We start from the raw sequence: 17301 nt of genomic DNA, 5'->3' as shown, positions 1-17301 counted from the left end.
AAATCATCATTTTCTGCTTCAGTTTTCTAAAGAACAGAGAGAACACCCTTTCCTGACTAAAGAGTTATTCGTGTGGGAGCCTTAAGTTTTAGAACAGAGAAACATGAACTAAAAATGCCTAGGGATTAAAGTAAAATCTTCTTAGCATGCTTCTAACTGCATTTCCCCATATGGCAGGCTCTCTTTTTTAGACCGTATCCATATGTCTCAAATGTTCCTTCTCTCTATTACATTTTTGGATCTGTCCCCTGGGGGCAGGCACGGGGTGCAGAGGGGGTATTTGTTTACTCACAGATGCTACAGTGCTTGATGCTGAGCCCCTCAAATTGCTGCACCTTCTTGTGGTGCCTCCTGCTGAGACCCTGCCGGGGCGCGTGCCACTGGAGGGCAGATGGGCCCCTGTGGGGCTCCTGATTGACCCACACTATGCTGGGATCTAATCGATGGGTTGTAGTCAGTTTCAGGCAGGCTGGGTGTTTCCTGCACATCAGGAAGTCTTGTCCCGAAGTCGGTCCCCAGGAACAGCTCTGGTCTTCGTGCTTCCCCCACCCTGCTGCAAACTCAGAGTGTCTGCGAACATCCCTTGTTGTCCCAGTGGTGTCACACAGCCCGGGAAGCCGCCTGGAGGGTAGCTCTTCATACATTTTTTTTTTTTTTTTTTACATTTATTTTTGAGAGACAGAGAAAGACAGAGCACAAGCAGGGGAGGGGCAGAGAAAGAAGGAGACACGACACAGAATCTGAAGCAGGCTCCGGGTTCTGAGCTGTCAGCACAGAACCCTATGTGGGGCTTGAACTCACAAACCATGAGATCATGACCTGAGCTAAAGTCAGATGCTTAACTGACTGAGCCACCCAGGTGCCCCTCTTCATACATTTTTAAGCCTGGGGCCAACGTGCTTCCTCAGAGCAGGCCATTCTGTGGCGGCCGTTTGCAGCAGATCTCACTGATTTTGTATTTTTGGTTTTTCAAGGAGCGATGCAGTTGATTGTCTGACTTGGAAAATCGACGTGTGGGTGTTTATAAATAGAGCCTGAATTAGTAGTAAAACCATAGTTGTTCTCATGCTGCTAATTTAACTTGGCTAAATCCACAATGTTTAACCTAAGGTGCTAAGAAAAATGCTAAGGTGACCATTTGAATCCTTTCTTCTTCCATGGGTTTTTTTTTTTTTTTCCTTCTAATATGTCAAGTTAAGTTTAAAAAGTGGAGTTCATTTGAGAGTTTGGGCTGTCTGTAGAACCCTCAAGTACTGGAACGAGGTTTGAGATAACCTGGTCTGAGCTTGTTCTACAAAAATCAGGCAAGTGGAGCGACTTGTCTAAGGTTGCAGGACTCGTTAGCGGCAAAGCCAGGCCTCTCCAAGCGCAGGCAGGGCGCTGTCCACGGAAGCCAGAGATGAGCAAGGACCTGGAGGCCAGGAGCCCAGGTACATCAAAGACCACCTTCCCGGAGCACAGGCAGGTATGACTTGTCATCTTAGTAACCAGTGTCTGCCCTGTCCAGAGCGGCATGTGAGCTGGTGAGCAATTCTGCTCATCCTTACTTGGAAGATGGGGCTCCTTTTTCACCCTATGTGAAGGCCCATTTTGCATTTCCTCTGTGACTGATCGTGAGGTCCCTGGTGACTTAGCTACTCCTGGAGAGCAGGAGTGAGGTGAGGCTTGCCCCCCATCCAGGCACACTTCAGGAAGAAAACAGACACGTGCACACCTCTGTTGAGAAAGCACCACCTGTGCCCTTCTCTACTCACTCCTGCCATTGTCCTCAACCAGGAAGGGAAGCAATTAGATGCTGTCATAATAGCAATAAACACAATGACGGGTTTTGCTTGGTCTCTTGTTATGTCTTAGACACCAAGCTCAGTGTGCTCCTCAGCTCTTGGGCCCTCCTGACAGCCCATGGGGGCCACCGATATCCTTCTATCACAGATGAAGAAACGGAGGGGTAGGGAGAAGCCGTAGAATCATCGAGGTCCAAAGCTAGTAGGTGTGGAAGCCTGGCTTGAAGTGTGGTCCGAAGTACGGTTCACTTGTCCTTGCCAGCTCCTTGCCAACCGTGTTTTCCCCCGCCCACGTGCCGTACCCTTGCGCATTTGCATGTATTTATCATATTTCACTTAGCAGGTACGGTCCTAAAAAGTTGCACGCGTGCCGAGCTTCTGCCAGTGGGTTGACACTTTAAGTAACGTGGCAGCATGTCATAGCTGAGCCTTGCCACGTCTCGTACATCCCTTTGCATATTCAAAATTGCTTGTGCTAATGGATCGGGAATATGTGTTGAGAGGTACTAAATATGTATTTTTAATTAAAAATTATAATTACAATCTTTAAAGCTTCTTTTCATTGGCATGTGTGATAACCGTTTGACTTTCACATGTGATAGAAAATCCTATACTCTGAATGATTTTTTTGCAGGCGTCCATATTCGATCATGTTATTTGCCTGCCTGCTCGTGCACGAACAGGCTTTCTTATGCCCGGGGATGGCAGTTGCGGTTCAGGGCCCTGCACGCATGGACCCGTGTGACGGTAGGCCCTTTGCCCTGGCCCCTCTCTGGAGCTGGCTCCTGCGATGGCTGCCCCTCGGAAGAGGGACCATCAGGGCACAGGGATGGTGAACAGTAACTCTGTCCCTCCCTCAGCTGGCGACCCCTCCCCGGTCAGTGCAGGTTTGCCTCAGGTATGGCAGTCCCCTTCCATCTACAGGTATCCTTCCTCCCTCTGAGGTGGGGAGGTTTGCTGATTGTAATCTCGGTCTGCTTCCAGATAGTCTGTGAACACTCCTGGCCGGGTGCCTGGGTGGCTCAGTCGGTTAAGTGTCTGACTCTTGATCTCAGTTCACGTCATGATCTCACCATTTGTGAGTTCGAGCCCTGCATCGGGCTTGGGAGTCTGTCTCTCCTTCTCTCTGCCCTTCCCCTGCTTGTGCATGCCCATGCTCACTCTCTCTCTCTCTCTCTCTCTCCCCCCTCCAAAATAAACTTAAAAAAAAAAAAACACTCCTGGCAATATATCATTGGAGAGATCAGTTGGGAAGGACTGATCAGTACATATGGATTAGTGGTAGTGAGATAGGAAGTGAAGTTTGCCTGAGCAAACACTTACTGAATGTCAGGCTCTGAGGCCACAGAATGACTAAACACAGTCTTTCTCAGGGAGATAAATGAAGCAGTAAGGCGGGCGCTGAAATCGAGGTGGGTGAGTACTACAAGGGTGTGTGTGGGGATGACGGGACGTTATTTTAGTGTTTATGGGTTTTAGTGCTGAGTGGGTCTTTGGGATCAGCTCTCACTCTGCTGTGGGGGGAAGACCCACAGGGAGTTAGTTACTCACCGCCCCTGAGTCCTGCCCACGAGCCCATGGTGTTTCCCGTGGGTCATATTGCCTACGATCTGGTCATGGAGATACAGGTTGACTAAGCTTTTGGAAAAAAAACCTTGGTTGTCATTTTTAAAAGCTAGATTCAGACTACTAGAGGAAGAAAGTATCCGAGCCAACTTTATACTCCAGCCTCCTTTGTTTCTAGCACAGCCTGGCTGTCAAAAGGATATATTCTCCCGGCTTGTTGTCAAACCTTACAGAGCGAGGATGGAAATGTGGCACCCAACAGCAATGGCAGTAAGGCCAGAATTTTTTGCAAATGAAGTTGTTGCCCAAAGAGACACAAAAGCTGCCAAGGATGCATTTAGTCCTTTGTCTCGGAAGTGGTTGGGAATGCAGTATTTCCCCTTCGTTCAGCGTATCCAGTTTCTAATGGCGAGTCGCGATGCCGGGTAGAATTTTTTTCCCCCAGTGGCACGCTCAGAAGAGAATTAGGTTGGTGGGTTGTTTGCTTTGCTGAACACAGTTCTTCTGGGCCTCAACTGTACATGTATCTGCTCCAGTGTGGCCTAGCCCCCGATCTCGTCCCACATCCCGCTCTCCCACTTCTTCTCCATAGCTGGCCCCCCAAGGCCTCCTTCAGGCTCTCCTCACAGCCCTGTGAAGCCTGTCTCCCCTGCCCCACGCACTTCCTGTCTTCCTCTGAGCTCAACCATGGTCAGCAGCTTGAGCCTCTGTGGGACAAAAGGAACAGATGCTGAGTGAAACAGCTGAGTGAGGGCATTTATGCTAGAGTCTATTTTAACTTAGATAATGGCCTTGTCTGAAATCAGTTGCACTGAAGAGGCTGCTCCCCTCTCTTGAGCTGTCCTTGGGGCTTCTCTGACAACCCATGCCTGAATTCATTTGGGCCCATCCTAAGTCAAATACGCTATCCCCCATTAGAATGCGGTTCGATCGTGCCGGTCCGTTAAGCCTGATGTCTGTGGCCACACAGTGTCACAGATTTCTCATGATGGCTGTTGCAGTAAGCATTTTAAACCCAAGATTCTCTGGGCTTAGAAAGCAGGGGTGCCAGCCTGGCAGTTAACTGTGACGTCATGGTAATGTCAGTCCCTATCCTCACCATCCCACCCTCACCCCCATACTCAAACCTGGGTGCTCCCAAACTATGACTGTATTGTTTTTGACTTAGTCACCCAAGTATGCCACCTTGCTAAGTGGGAATCAACACTTTGGCATATTGAAGGAAGTGGGATGGGTGACGAGGAGTGAGAGTGGGGGATGGGTAGTTATATTTTTTCAACACTCTTTAATTGAAGAGACAGAAAATCAACTCAAAAGTAGACAAGGTTAAAAAAAAAAAAAAAAAGGAAAATTTCAAAAGGGAATCCATTGGTTCACATCATTAGGAAGTATGGTTGGATCCAGGGCCTCAACTCATATCATCCAAGTTCTGTCTCTCTTTCTGGGCCTCGTCCCTGCTCAGCGCTCCATTCTTTGAAGACTGTGACAAATGTGGGCAACTCCAGGTGAGGGGAGCCGGGTCTGAGCTACAGCAGGTCTGAGTCATGGGTCCCCCCAACCATGGCCCGATGGGGTAGGGGTGGCCCTGCTGAAGCCACACGAAGAGGAGTTTTGTTCAATAAGAGGAAGGATAAAGGATACTGAACAGTTTAAAGCAACAGAGGACCACCTTATTGCCTTTCACCTGGTCACCCTTCAAAACATTGGAAATTTAGTAAATTTGAGGGTTTTTTCCCCTTTACATATCAAATATTTTGATCATAAATTTTGGCACTGGATATTTTCTGAATAGTGGAAGCTAATCTTCCAGCATAGGTACCAAAAAACTAGACACAAGGTAATTACACATATAATAACACAAAAAGCTATTAGAAGCCAAATATTAAACCTATCCTAACTTTATATGAGAAGTTACTTTAGACAAACCTTGTCAGATCTCCTTAGCATTTACTAATAAAAGTTGTCAGTTTTAGTTGATTCTAATAATAGGCCCTAACTCTAATGGGGGAAATCCCCACAAATTAATGACCTCCAGTCTTATTATAAATGGCGTTTTAGGACCATTTATTTAGGACCAAGGAAGCTTTCTAGTTAAATCTGGTTTATGTTACAGTTCTAATTAGTAACAAAAATAAAATCTTTGCCATACATCTCCTAAAACTTGGGTGCACAGTGCCTAAATGGATCAGCTTGAATATATTTCTGAACTATCAAATTTGTTTGACATTTTATCTTAAATCCCCAGAACTCCAGCTGGCAGGTGACAGTTAGAGCATATTTTGAAGTCGTCTGTTATAACATCCCTTTATCTCAAAAGGAGTATTTAAAAGATTTTGACTTTAAAATCACCAACATTAATAATGTATGACATATTCCAGCTTTTATTAGAACTCTGTCCTTAATGTAAGTAATTTTATTCAAGAAACTTAAAATGTGCTTATTATTGTCAATGAAAATGTAACTCAGAATCAGAGATCCGGAGCGTGGGGCGAGAAAATCCTCATAAAAGCTGAAAAGTATAGTTTACTTCACGATCCAACTCCCCTGTTTGCCACTTAAAATAGTACTTTATTACTCTTACGAGAGATGCAGATAAAGCCCATTGAACAAATTGTGGCTGGTCTGTAATGCGACAGCTACAGAGGCGGCTCGGTCAAGGAGCTTGTTCATATCTTCGGCTGCAGACCCATCCATCCCAGGCAGCCCTGCGCTCAGGGGTCCGCGCCCTTGCTGTCCAGCCCGACCGCTAACTGGCCCGGAGTCCTGGGTGAGCGTTCACTCTCACCAAGACTTTCGCCCGTCCTGGTATGTGGAGTGCATTGTCTGGCACCCTCCTGCCCGGGGCCACTGGTGGAGCGAGGAGAGCATTGGAGCTGCCGGAGGGCCAGGGAATGAGTTAGGGGACTAGGGGCGCTGTGGACTCCAGTTGTTCTGAGAGCCTGATCTTTAACGTAGAAGTTAAAATCCCGGTCACTCCTGAGCACATGCCACGTGTGACAGCGTCTTTTTCTTTTTCTCTTTTTGTCTTTTTTTCTTTTTTTTAACAACGATTTCCATTCGTTCTTTGTTCTTTCTTAGCGCAAAGGTGTTGCAGTTTATACATTATTGAACAAGCTGTAGAGAAAGTCATTACCTTGTGAAAAAAATGTTGCTCAACGTCGCCCGGTACGGCATGCCAGCAATTGCAGAGATTTTCTGACGGTCCCATTCTAGAAACTCCCATCCGTAATACGATTCACGCAGAGCACAGTGCGGCAAAACCTCCAACCAAAACGCTCAAGCATCAAATAAATTCCGTGCAGTTGGATTTTATGATGAACTGGAGAACTGGAGGAAAGGCATATCATTAGAGGTCCTGCCAAATCTTGCTGAAACAAACCAGTGCTCCTCCATGCCTCAGAAGTCCAGCGTGGTGGGGTGTGGCCGGGCTGGGAGCAGGGCTCCTCGATCCCCAGGCCACCCCAGGAATTCATGAGAGGCCAAGGGGAGCATGCCTCATGGGAAAGTGTGGTCTTCCAAAATATGGTACAGAGACAGTGTGAGGAGAAGTCTGATTAACATTTGGTTAGTTACTGTTTACTTACAGTAGGTAAGGATTGCCAGAGGCTGCCAGTCCTGTTGGGAAAAAAAATAAAATTGTAAGAGGGGAAAAAAGATCACGTTATCTTTGTTGGAAGACCAAAACCACACATTGGAGTTCCAGGTGTTTTTGCTACAACAGAGAGAAGTAGGTGGTATGACTATAATGAAAGAAGAAATGAAGCAGAAGAGGGGCCAGGGGGTGGCTCAGTCGGTTAAGCATCCGACTTTGACTCAGGTCGTGATCTCGCGGTTTGTGAGTTCGAGCCCCGCGTCTGTGCTCTGTGCTGACAGCGCAAAGCCTGGAGCCTGCTTCATATTCTGTGTCTCCTCTCTCTGCCCCTCCCATGCTCATGCTCTGTCTTTCTCTGTCTCTCAATAATAAATAAACATTAAAAAAAATTAAAAAAAAAAAGAAATGAAGCAGAAAAAATATGTGGAAGAAATAGCCACAAGAAGAGTAGTGGAGTTGAGGAATGCCCACCCTGTCTCCTTCCCTAAAAGGTAGCAGACTTGCCTTCGAATTAGAAACATCGCATGGAGCCTGGACACCATGGGGTGGCCCAGGGCTTGGGGCTGGCAGGCACGGCAGCAGAGCCATCCTTTGTGAGACGTCCATGAACCACTGTGCCTGTTCTGCATTCAGAAATTTCCCTTTGCGCCTTTGAGATCACATGGCAGTGGTCACATGGCCTCATGGCTACTCATGATACATTTCTTATCCCAAATCTTCATTCCCTAAACCTCAGCCCCACTTCAGCCTGGAGACGCGGGCCATTTCCATTCCCTAGAATCAGAGGAAAGGTCCATCACTTCTTTGGAGGGTTGGTATTGAAAGCGAGGATGGATTTTTGACGACCCCCCCCCCCCCGTCATAGTCCTGCTGCATTTCCCATAGAAATCACGTGAAGATCATGATGCATTTGCCACAGGAATCCTGCTATGCATCAGCCTCTTAACAGAAGTGTGCCTCTCGACTATTATGGATTAAACAGGCTTTTACTGGTGCGTGAGTCAGTGCCACTCCACTGGCTGTATGTGTTGGGTCAGTTCCCCGATCCCTTTCCGCCTCAGTTTCCCCACCTGCAGAAACGGGGGAATGCTCACCTTGTCACAGGACTGTTGTGAGCGTTCCAATAAGGTAGATGTCAGTAGGGTCAGGTTCCTCCCTATTCCCAGACACCTGTCTCTTGAATTTCACTGCATCAGCAGCTACCTGTGACATTGCTCCTGTGGAATAATGTTTCCCGGATACCAAAAGCTTGACAGGCGAGCTTTCTATTTTAGTGGCCATCTGGCACTGGTAAGGTTGCGTTCAAAGAGGACTTTGGCCCTCTCCTGGTAAAACACCTTTCTGGGGAAAAAAGAAATTCAAAGCCCCAACTCAGTGAGAGTACCAATTGTTATTCATAGAGCACTTCCTTGCTTTATATTACAGTCCGAATTTCGGTACCTGTTAGGGGCTAAATTATGTCCTTCAATTCATATGTTGAAGTCTTAACCCCCAGTAAATCCATGTGTGACTGGATTTGGTACAGGGTCTTTTGAGAGGCAGTTGAATTAAAATGAGGTCTTTAGGGTGGGCCCTAATCCAGTGTGACTGGTGTCCTTGTGAGAAGAGGGAATTAGGACACCAGCATACAACAAAGGGAAGCCCACAGTAAGAAGGCAGCCATCTGCAAGGTGAGGAGGGAGGGAGGCCTCAGAAGGAACCAACCCTGCGGACATCTTGATCTTTTCACTTCTAGCCCCACAACTATGAGAATATGAATTTCTGTTGTTTAAGCACTGCCCACCCCCCACCCCCCAATCTGTGGTACTTTGTTATGGCAGCCGGAGTACAAGGATACAGTGCCATTGTTGTCCACGTTATATGGGTAAGAGAACAAAGACACAGATTAAGTAACTTGCCCAAGAGCTCCAGCTAGTAAGTGGCATAGTCAGGATTTTCCTCTGGGCTGTGCTGTCAGTCACTGTGCTGCCATCCATCCCCCGCCCACCCCACCCCCCTTTCCAGAGTTGCCTCAAAGACTATTTGGGTCACAGTAGAGCAAAGCAGGTTAGTTTTCCATGGTGTGGTTGCTGTGTGGGATGTTCCGGTCTTGATAGAAAAATTAAGCTCCATACGGGCAGGAAGCATGCCTGTCTTGTTTTTCTTGGTCTCCCCAAAGTCTGGGAAGGTGCCTGGTAAAAACTTGATGGCTAAAGTGATTATTTTGTGCTTGAAAAGAGTCAGCAAAGTGCTGTATTCGTAAGTCGGTTGTAAAGTGTCTCCGACAGTGTATTATGAGGTCTAAAGTCTTACGTTGTCTTTTCTGCTGACTTTGACACCTTTCTGTGCCAATGAATATTCTAAACCCTGCTCTTCTGTACATATTTTCTTAAGTAGTTGTCGTTACTCACAAACTTGAAAAGGTGTCTTAGAAAGTTACTTGTAAATGTTATTTCTTGAAGTGTTCATTACCGATAAAAACTGTCCTCTGCCTGGTCATGGCTGCCTCAGCATGCTGACTCCTTGATGAGGCGATGAGGCTTAGAATACCCTGGTGCCCGGGCCTTCGAGACAGAAGTGTACTTCCGTGAACTGACTGCTTTCTGGATTCTGAAGCTAGTGAATCACCCCAGTGCGCTCTCACGCGTAGCTAACCTAACCTAGGTTTGAAATCATACGGAAGGACTCATTTGATTATTTAGAGGTTCATGTGTTCATGTAAAGCAAGTTAACTTGTAAGAAGAAATGTAAAATTTTAACTTAGTCTGATATCCTGGTTTACTCTCGTGTCTCCTACACACTGAAAATGCTGTGGTATAAAAAACAAACAACAACAACACAAAACCGCCAAAGCCATTTGTTTCAACAATCTGTGTGTTCACTTGAAATGCCTGTAAGTGACCACTTCACATCGCTGTGCTGTCACCCCACCTGTGCTGTCCGAGTGCCTTTCTGCTCAGGGCCCAGCTGGTGGTGCGGAGCCCGGCACGTGTCCCAGGGCAGTGGAGTCTTAGCCCAGGGGTAGGTCGGCCATAGAAAGCAGTGCACAACTCTCCACAGCAGAGGAGGATCACAAGCCAGTGTTGTGTTCCTCTTGAACTCCTGTTCAAGAATAGAAGCAAAGCATCATTCTGTCTTCACTCCAGTTGAAGGCACAAAATAAGAGAGAGGTACAAGCTACCCATAAAAGTGCTTTGGTGTCATTTTGGGGGGAAAAAATCTGCAAGTGGCCACAGCTTCCATACCATGAAAATCTCCGCACTAAGTTAGGGGCTTGTGCAGGGCTGGTGGGCAGGCAGCCATCCATTAGGAAAAGCTGGGGGACATGGCCCTGACCAACCAGTCTAGTGGCACGCAGTGCCTCTGGGCGCTGGTGTGCCCTCCTCCCCTAGGCTCACTTCTCAAGAAGGCTCCAGAGCTTTGTGCATGTTAACCAGGCTGAAACATTGTTCCCTTAGGGCTTTTCACACAGTCTTCCCCATGCACAGGAAGAAAGAAGGTTCACATTACAACTCAGCACTTACTCCCTTATGTAACTGAAGCAGTGCTACTGTGCTTGAGGCAGATTTTTCTTTCTTCTTCCCTTAAAGAAACCAAACAACTCAACACACACATACAAGCTGGTCACAACCCATTAAATGATTGTTTTGATCCACTAGTGGGTTTTGAATCAACCTGAAAAATTCTGCCTTACATTTAACAGATCAGCTGATGGGTTTCTAATTGGCTCATCACAACATGTGGGAAATGAGTCTCTCGTTTGGAAAGGACAGAATTGCAGGAAGAAGAAAGAAAGGAGGGTATTGGTTTCTGCCATCAGGGTGCTGCCAGGCAGTTCTGTGGCTGGTTGAGGGGGTGGGGGGAGGGCAGGTCCTGAGTGTCCCCTGAGTGGAAGAGGCTGTGGGCTGGCCACAGGGGGAGCCAGGTGGGAGCCAGGCAGGTAGCTCTGCTTCTTGCCTAGTTCATTAGTCCAACTTCCCGTCCAGTACAAGGCCAAAGACATCTTGTCTATGCCTTATTTTTCTCTCTGAGGAGCATAGGAATTATCTAAAAATACCACCTTTCGGAGGGAAACTAGCTTTCTTCTGTTTTGATCTCTTTTGCGCCGCTAGTACTCTTAGAAGTGAATGAGAGAGCAGGTGTAGGAATTCCCAGTTTTTACAAAGGCGCCCCCCCAACTGCCCGAGGCCACTGTCCTGCACCTTTTCCAGTGGTGGCTGTAGGGTGTGCCTGCGGTGGCTTTGTCCCCATGTGTCTAGGGACGGGGAAGGCGTGTCCGAGCTCCAGTGATGCCCTGAGCGTGCTGGCTGGCACCGTGCTCCGTGCCCACTGAGCCCTTGCTGTGTCTCCACAGGCCTCGGCAAGACCAAGAGGAAGACCAGCGCGCGAGACGCATCCCCGACCCCCAGCACAGACGCCGAGTACCCAGCCAACGGGGGCGGCGCCGACCGCATCTACGACCTCAACATCCCCGCCTTCGTCAAGTTCGCCTACGTGGCCGAGAGGGAGGACGAGCTGTCCCTGGTAAAGGGGTCGCGCGTCACTGTCATGGAGAAGTGCAGCGACGGTTGGTGGCGTGGCAGCTACAACGGGCAGATCGGCTGGTTTCCCTCCAACTACGTCCTGGAGGAGGTGGACGAAGCGGCCGCAGAGTCCCCCAGTTTCCTGAGCCTGCGGAAGGGTGCCTCCATGAGCAATGGCCAGGGCGCCCGGGTCCTGCACGTGGTGCAGACGCTGTACCCCTTCAGCTCGGTCACCGAGGAGGAGCTCAACTTCGAGAAGGGGGAGACCATGGAGGTGATCGAGAAGCCCGAGAACGACCCCGAGTGGTGGAAGTGCAAAAATGCCCGGGGGCAGGTCGGCCTGGTCCCCAAAAACTACGTGGTGGTCCTAAGCGACGGGCCCGCCCTGCACCCCTCGCACGCGCCGCAGATAAGCTACGCGGGCCCCGCGTGCAGCGGGCGCTTCGCGGGCCGAGAGTGGTACTACGGCAACGTGACGCGGCACCAGGCCGAGTGTGCCCTCAACGAGCGGGGCGTCGAGGGTGACTTCCTCATTAGGGACAGCGAGTCTTCGGTAAGTGCCCCCGGGGTGGCCGACGTCTGCCCCGCGCAGGGAGGCGCCGGGATAAAACTGCGCGCCTGCGCGGCTGCGTATGTATATTGCGTAACGCGGCTGGTCTCCTCGATTCCCTTTCCACGCTGCGTGAGCTCACTGAAAATAGCGAAAGAATGTTTGGGGCTCTTGTTAACCTAGAGCCCCAAATATTTGAGGCTCCGGTCAAGCTAGCCGAATGCGCTGTGCCTGTACTCCTGCGTAAGGTTGCTGCTCTGTAATTGATTTAAATCTGTTGAGGGTGTAAGTAACTCAGCTGGGGGCTGTTGCCGTCATTCTCCTGCAGGTGTAGTTTCACGGATGGGATGGTAAGTAAAATGGTTTTCAGCTCACGAAGGTGGCTCTACTGAGATCACCTCTTTTCTGTTCTACAGACTCAGACGTCATTTTCTTTCCAGGTTTCCCATTGTGTTAATGACATCCTGCCCCCCTCCCAGGCCCTGGTGGTTGACTTTGTTTTCTTTCTGGGTCCTGGGCATGTCGGTTCTCAGCAGGAGGGGCACCTGATTTCCGACACAGCCTTTGTTGGTTGGTTGGTTTTTCTTTTTAAACCATACAGTCCTACGGTCATCTCTGCTGCAGGCGGCACCATGGAGTTCATCTCTGAAAAGCTTTTAAAGCACTTATGAACAGAATTGAAAAGCAAAAGACAGTGCTTGAGAGAGATGAGTTTGTGTTTGTGCACTGAATCCGAGGTATGGGGCCACTTGACTTGTAGCAGATCCCTTTCCAGCAGCAGACAGATTTGGGGTTTGTGTTTCAGGTATGTGGCTGAGCCTGTCTGGAAGAACTGGGCCAGTGTCACGTAGGATAACCTTTTCATGTGTACATTGTGGAAATACTCAACCGGTGTTGTAGATCTGTTTGAAGATATGCCTTGATAAGATACGATAAGACGCCCCCAAAACAAGACTTCTTCTGTAGGTAGAATCCATTGTGGTTACATTGTATCGGTCCTGGCAGGTTTCAGTTTAATTTTTCAAATGCAAACTATAAGACTAGTAAGTATGTGATCTGTATGTAATTTTGTGTCCTCTGGGAAGGTTGGTAGCACAATGAGTAAGTGCATAGTCAAGACTCTTGTAGAGTGATCTTGGAGGAAATCAAGGCCACAGAAGTGTTTTTCCTCTTTTGAGAGACAGACAGCTGTGATCTGTTCTTCGAGGCAGGAGGAACACCATGGTGGTGGAAACCAGACCCCTTATGGGGTCAGCAGGTCGCGAAGTTGGCAGTCACCTTAGATGTGCTGCGGCAGGCACACCGGGCCTGGATATTAACTACATCTGAAAACTGAACTCTGAGATTTTCTTATCTACCCACCAGAGTTTATCATTTCTGGCAAGACATCAGATTGAATTGTTCTCACGAGATGTAAACTCTGTGCATAGCTTCCTTTTAGATCATGCTTGAGGCTTAGGAGAGCTAAGTATGCCGCACTTTTAACTCTTTTGAGCAAAACTTAGAGGAAGCACTGGAAAACCAATTATGGAATAAGGTGATTGGTCCAGACTACTTAAGGGATAAGTATAATCCAGAGTCAGAAAATATAATCTTGATTTAGAAATTTTGAGTTTAAGGGGCACCTGGCTGGCTCAGTCAGCGGAGCACACGACCCTTGATCTTGGGGTTGTGAATTCGAGCCCTGCGTTGGGCGTAGAGATTACTTAAAAAAAAATTTAAAAAAAAAAAAAGAAATTTTGAGTTTGAAGGTACTTCCTAGAATACAGAGGGGCCAAAGCAACCCCCAATGTGGAGATGTTAGCCCTCTTCATTGTTCTTCCTGTTCTAGGGCTTGGGGCCAGGGTAGATGAGAAGAGTGCCCTCCAGGTTGCTGGCCTTGGGATGGACCCACTACTTTTCTGTAAGAAAAACACACTCAGGTGGTGTCACTATCTGAACTCAGAGACCAACTCCTTTTCAGTAGGGAGGGAGGGATACAGGCATACCTCATTTCCTTGTGCTTCTCTTTGTCATGTTTCACAGGTAAATTTGTTTTTCATAAATTGAAGGTTTATGGTAACCCTGTGACAGGCAAGTTTAATTGGCACCATTTTCTACCAGCATTTGCTCACTTTGTGGATCTGTTATGGTAATCTGCACTCAGTGATTATGATTCCTCGAAAGCTCAGGTGATGGTTAGCAATTTTTAGCAATAAAGTATTTTTTAATTAAGGCACGCACGTTAGTTTTTTTAACGTCATGCTACTGCACGCTTAATGGACTGGAGTGTAGTGTGAACATAACATTTCTATGCACCTGAAAGCCAGAGAATTCATGCAATTTGCTTTATTGTGATACTCACTTTACTGAGGCGGTCTGGAACCAAACCCAAACCTGCAGTATCTCTGAGGTGTGCCTGTATTTATGTTATTTGGGTTCCATCTCAGCACTTGAATAAGCTCCAGTGTCTTGTTTGTCTCAGATTATTAGAGAATATGCTGACTTTCTAAATAACTGAAACATTGTTTACGTTGTATTTTAACCATTTTTATGGGAGCCTTTTTAGATTTTCTGCATCCTATCTTAACTTAGAAAACCGAACTATGACATAGTAATGGCATGACGTCAGGGGGATGGAGAGGGGAAGGGACCTGCGTCAGCCCTGCACCCTCACTAGCACTGGCTCCAGCTCGAGAGTGCCATGTGACCTGACGGTGTCCAGGGACGCCTGTCCCAGTGGCTTGTGCCATGACACGTGGCGTTTTCTGACGTTAGGATGCCTGCTTTGTACCAAAAGGAGGCTGCAAGGGGCTCCAAGGGACGTTGCTGCATTTCTCCTAACAGCAGACCTAGGTCTGCTTTTCTCACTCATATCCAGGTCACCAGAGGCTGTTGAGGAACTTTCTGGATGGACAGATCCATTCCTTATTAATCTTCCACTGTCCATTGACTACCTCTGCCTCTTGCCAGGGTTTCTCACGTCCTTTCCTCTCCTTCTTTGTCTTTTTTTCATATTAATTTTGGCATTTCTAAGATGACAGCCTGGCTTTGAAAGCAACCACCAGACCAGTGTGAGCCCTTAAGCTAGCAGCCATAACCTGACATCACATCGTATCGTGCCAGAGTCAGAAAGGTTTCTGATGCGTTGGGCATACCTACTGGACTTGGAGACATCTTCTTTTCATTTCCTTTTCTCTCTGGCAGTTTTTGGGCCGGGGACTTTCCTCTGACTGAGGTTACCACAGGACATCTGACTTCTAAATAAGCACAATAGCATTTTTTAGAGTGCATCTTCAAGGTATGTATCATGTTTTAAGATCTCCTGAGTGATTCCAATATAAATAAGCTAGGCTCTTGCTTGACGGTATCTTGCATTTAAAACTATTCAATGTTTCTCTATTTTGAAAAATACAAAATATACCCAAGTGTGAGCCCTAGGACATGTGTGCTTTTGGGGAAGGAGAAGTACATATTTTGGAAAAACAAACACAAACATGGCCACATCCTGTGATATCCAGGGTCCGTGAAGTCCTGGGTGTTTTCTGTCGGCCATGTTTGATCGAGGAAGGAATGAACAAACCAAATGATCCTGTTCGGGCTCTCTTTCCTGTCCTGAATCTTAATACTCATTCTTTGTGTTCTCTACTATCTTTTCTCCCTTCCTTCCCACTTTCCTTTCTCATCCATTACTGTCATTTATCCCCAGCAGCTCAAGGTGAAACAGCCTCGTTTTTTAGTCTCCATATTCCGTTATCCTTCCTGCACCTGCTAATCCCTAGCTCATTAACTCTAGAAAATTCAAAGTTCCTACCTGCTCATCATACATCCTTCTGTATTTGTCCATCCTTCTTCTGTGGATGCGGTTGGAAAGTGGTACTTACAGTTAAGAATAACCAGCGGTTAGGTTTCTGGATGAACTGTTAGTTGTCAATAGGTTAGTTTTCCGTTTGCTCTCATTCAGAAGGAGACAGCTTATAGCGAGGATGCCGTCACCCAAGGTGACTAGCTGGATGGTGTCAGCCTGTAGTTTACGGAGCCGTTTTCCTCTGTAAGACTTTAAAAATCCCAGAAAGATCACCTTTCTTCCTCACATGTATTATGTTCCACAGTAGGATTTGGGGACTGATTTTTGGTCATACAATACATTTGCTTCTGATAGAGAAAAGCTGCCTTGCTGAAGATAACTGGATGTACATATTGTCCGCATGGATAGTCATGTGTTTCAGTCCTTGCTGTTTTTTAAAAATCCATTAAGAGTGGGATGCCTGGGTGGCTCAGTCAGTTGAGCATCTGACTCTTGATTTCTGCTCCGTTTCAGATCTCCTGGTTCATGAGATACATCCCTGCATTGGACTCTGCTAAGCATGGAGCCTGCTTAAGATCCTCTCTTTCTTTCACTCTCTTTCTGCCCCTTGTTTGTGCTTGTTCTCTGTCTCCCACCAAACACAAACAAACAAAAAAACACCGTAATTTTTTTTTTTTTTTTTTTAACCAGAACTCTGTTTTGGGATATCATCACTTTGTCTCTCTAGATCGGTGATATTCAAACTGTACCGTGTGCTAGCATCTCCTTGAGGGCCTGGTAAAACAGACTGCTGGGTCCCACCCATAAAGTTCCCAACCTGGGAGGTCTGGAGCCTGAGAATTTGCATTATTAGCACATTCCTTGGTGATGTTGATGCTGCTGGTCTAGAGACCACACTTTGAAAACTGGTAGGCAATTTTAATGGTTTTATACGTATTTACAGCAATTGCTTAAACTCCATTTCTGCTTAATAGTACATTTCCAAGAATTATAAACATGCCTAAAGATGAACATTTTCACTCTTGTCGGAAAGATTCTTTTAGGTAGAACTGTTAACTCCTGTTGAGTGGAATTCACCTCCTCAAGTGCTTTTCTGTTTATTTTTTTTTTAGCTGTTGAGAACTTGGTAACAAAGTGGCTGCATTTGCTCTGTGTTCCTGATGGAGAATGGGAAAGAGTTCAGTCCTCAGAGTAGAGTGAAGGCGCTTTCGTAGCGGTTCGGGGGATGGGGAGCTATGGAGTCAGTTCCTTCCAGCAGTGACTTACTTGCTCATGAGCTTTCTAAATCCACGGTCTGGCACCCTGATTCCTAGATGGTTTCTCATAAATGGGTTGATGTTAAGAAAGAGTATAGGTTTTACTGTGATCCATGCATACCTTCATCTTTCCAGTTGCAAAACTTACAAGCTGCTTTTTGATTGTCAGGCTTTTTGCCCAGTACCTAATGGACACTTTAAGCCTAGACTTTTAGAATATTTCTCACTTTAACTATATCTGATTCTTCAAACCGGAAGGACCTG

General features: G+C 47.1%; 1 protein-coding gene across 4 annotated transcripts in view; it reads left to right on the top strand.

The window, feature by feature from the left end:
- NCK2 (NCK adaptor protein 2) overlaps positions 1–17301 on the top strand; it is a 154981-nt gene that overhangs the window by 121473 nt on the left and 16207 nt on the right. For all 4 annotated transcript variants that reach the window (XM_023251544.2, XM_023251542.2, XM_023251543.2 and 1 more), the window contains one exon: positions 11276–11997. In XM_023251544.2, the coding sequence (XP_023107312.1) occupies positions 11276–11997 (722 nt within the window). The remainder of the gene's footprint in view (positions 1–11275; positions 11998–17301) is intronic.

The sequence above is a fragment of the Felis catus genome, chromosome A3 (genome assembly GCF_018350175.1).
Source record: "Felis catus isolate Fca126 chromosome A3, F.catus_Fca126_mat1.0, whole genome shotgun sequence".
NCBI lineage: Eukaryota > Metazoa > Chordata > Mammalia > Carnivora > Felidae > Felis > Felis catus.
The sequence above is the reverse complement of the archived record's forward strand: the minus strand, read 5'-3'. Positions and strand labels throughout refer to the sequence as shown.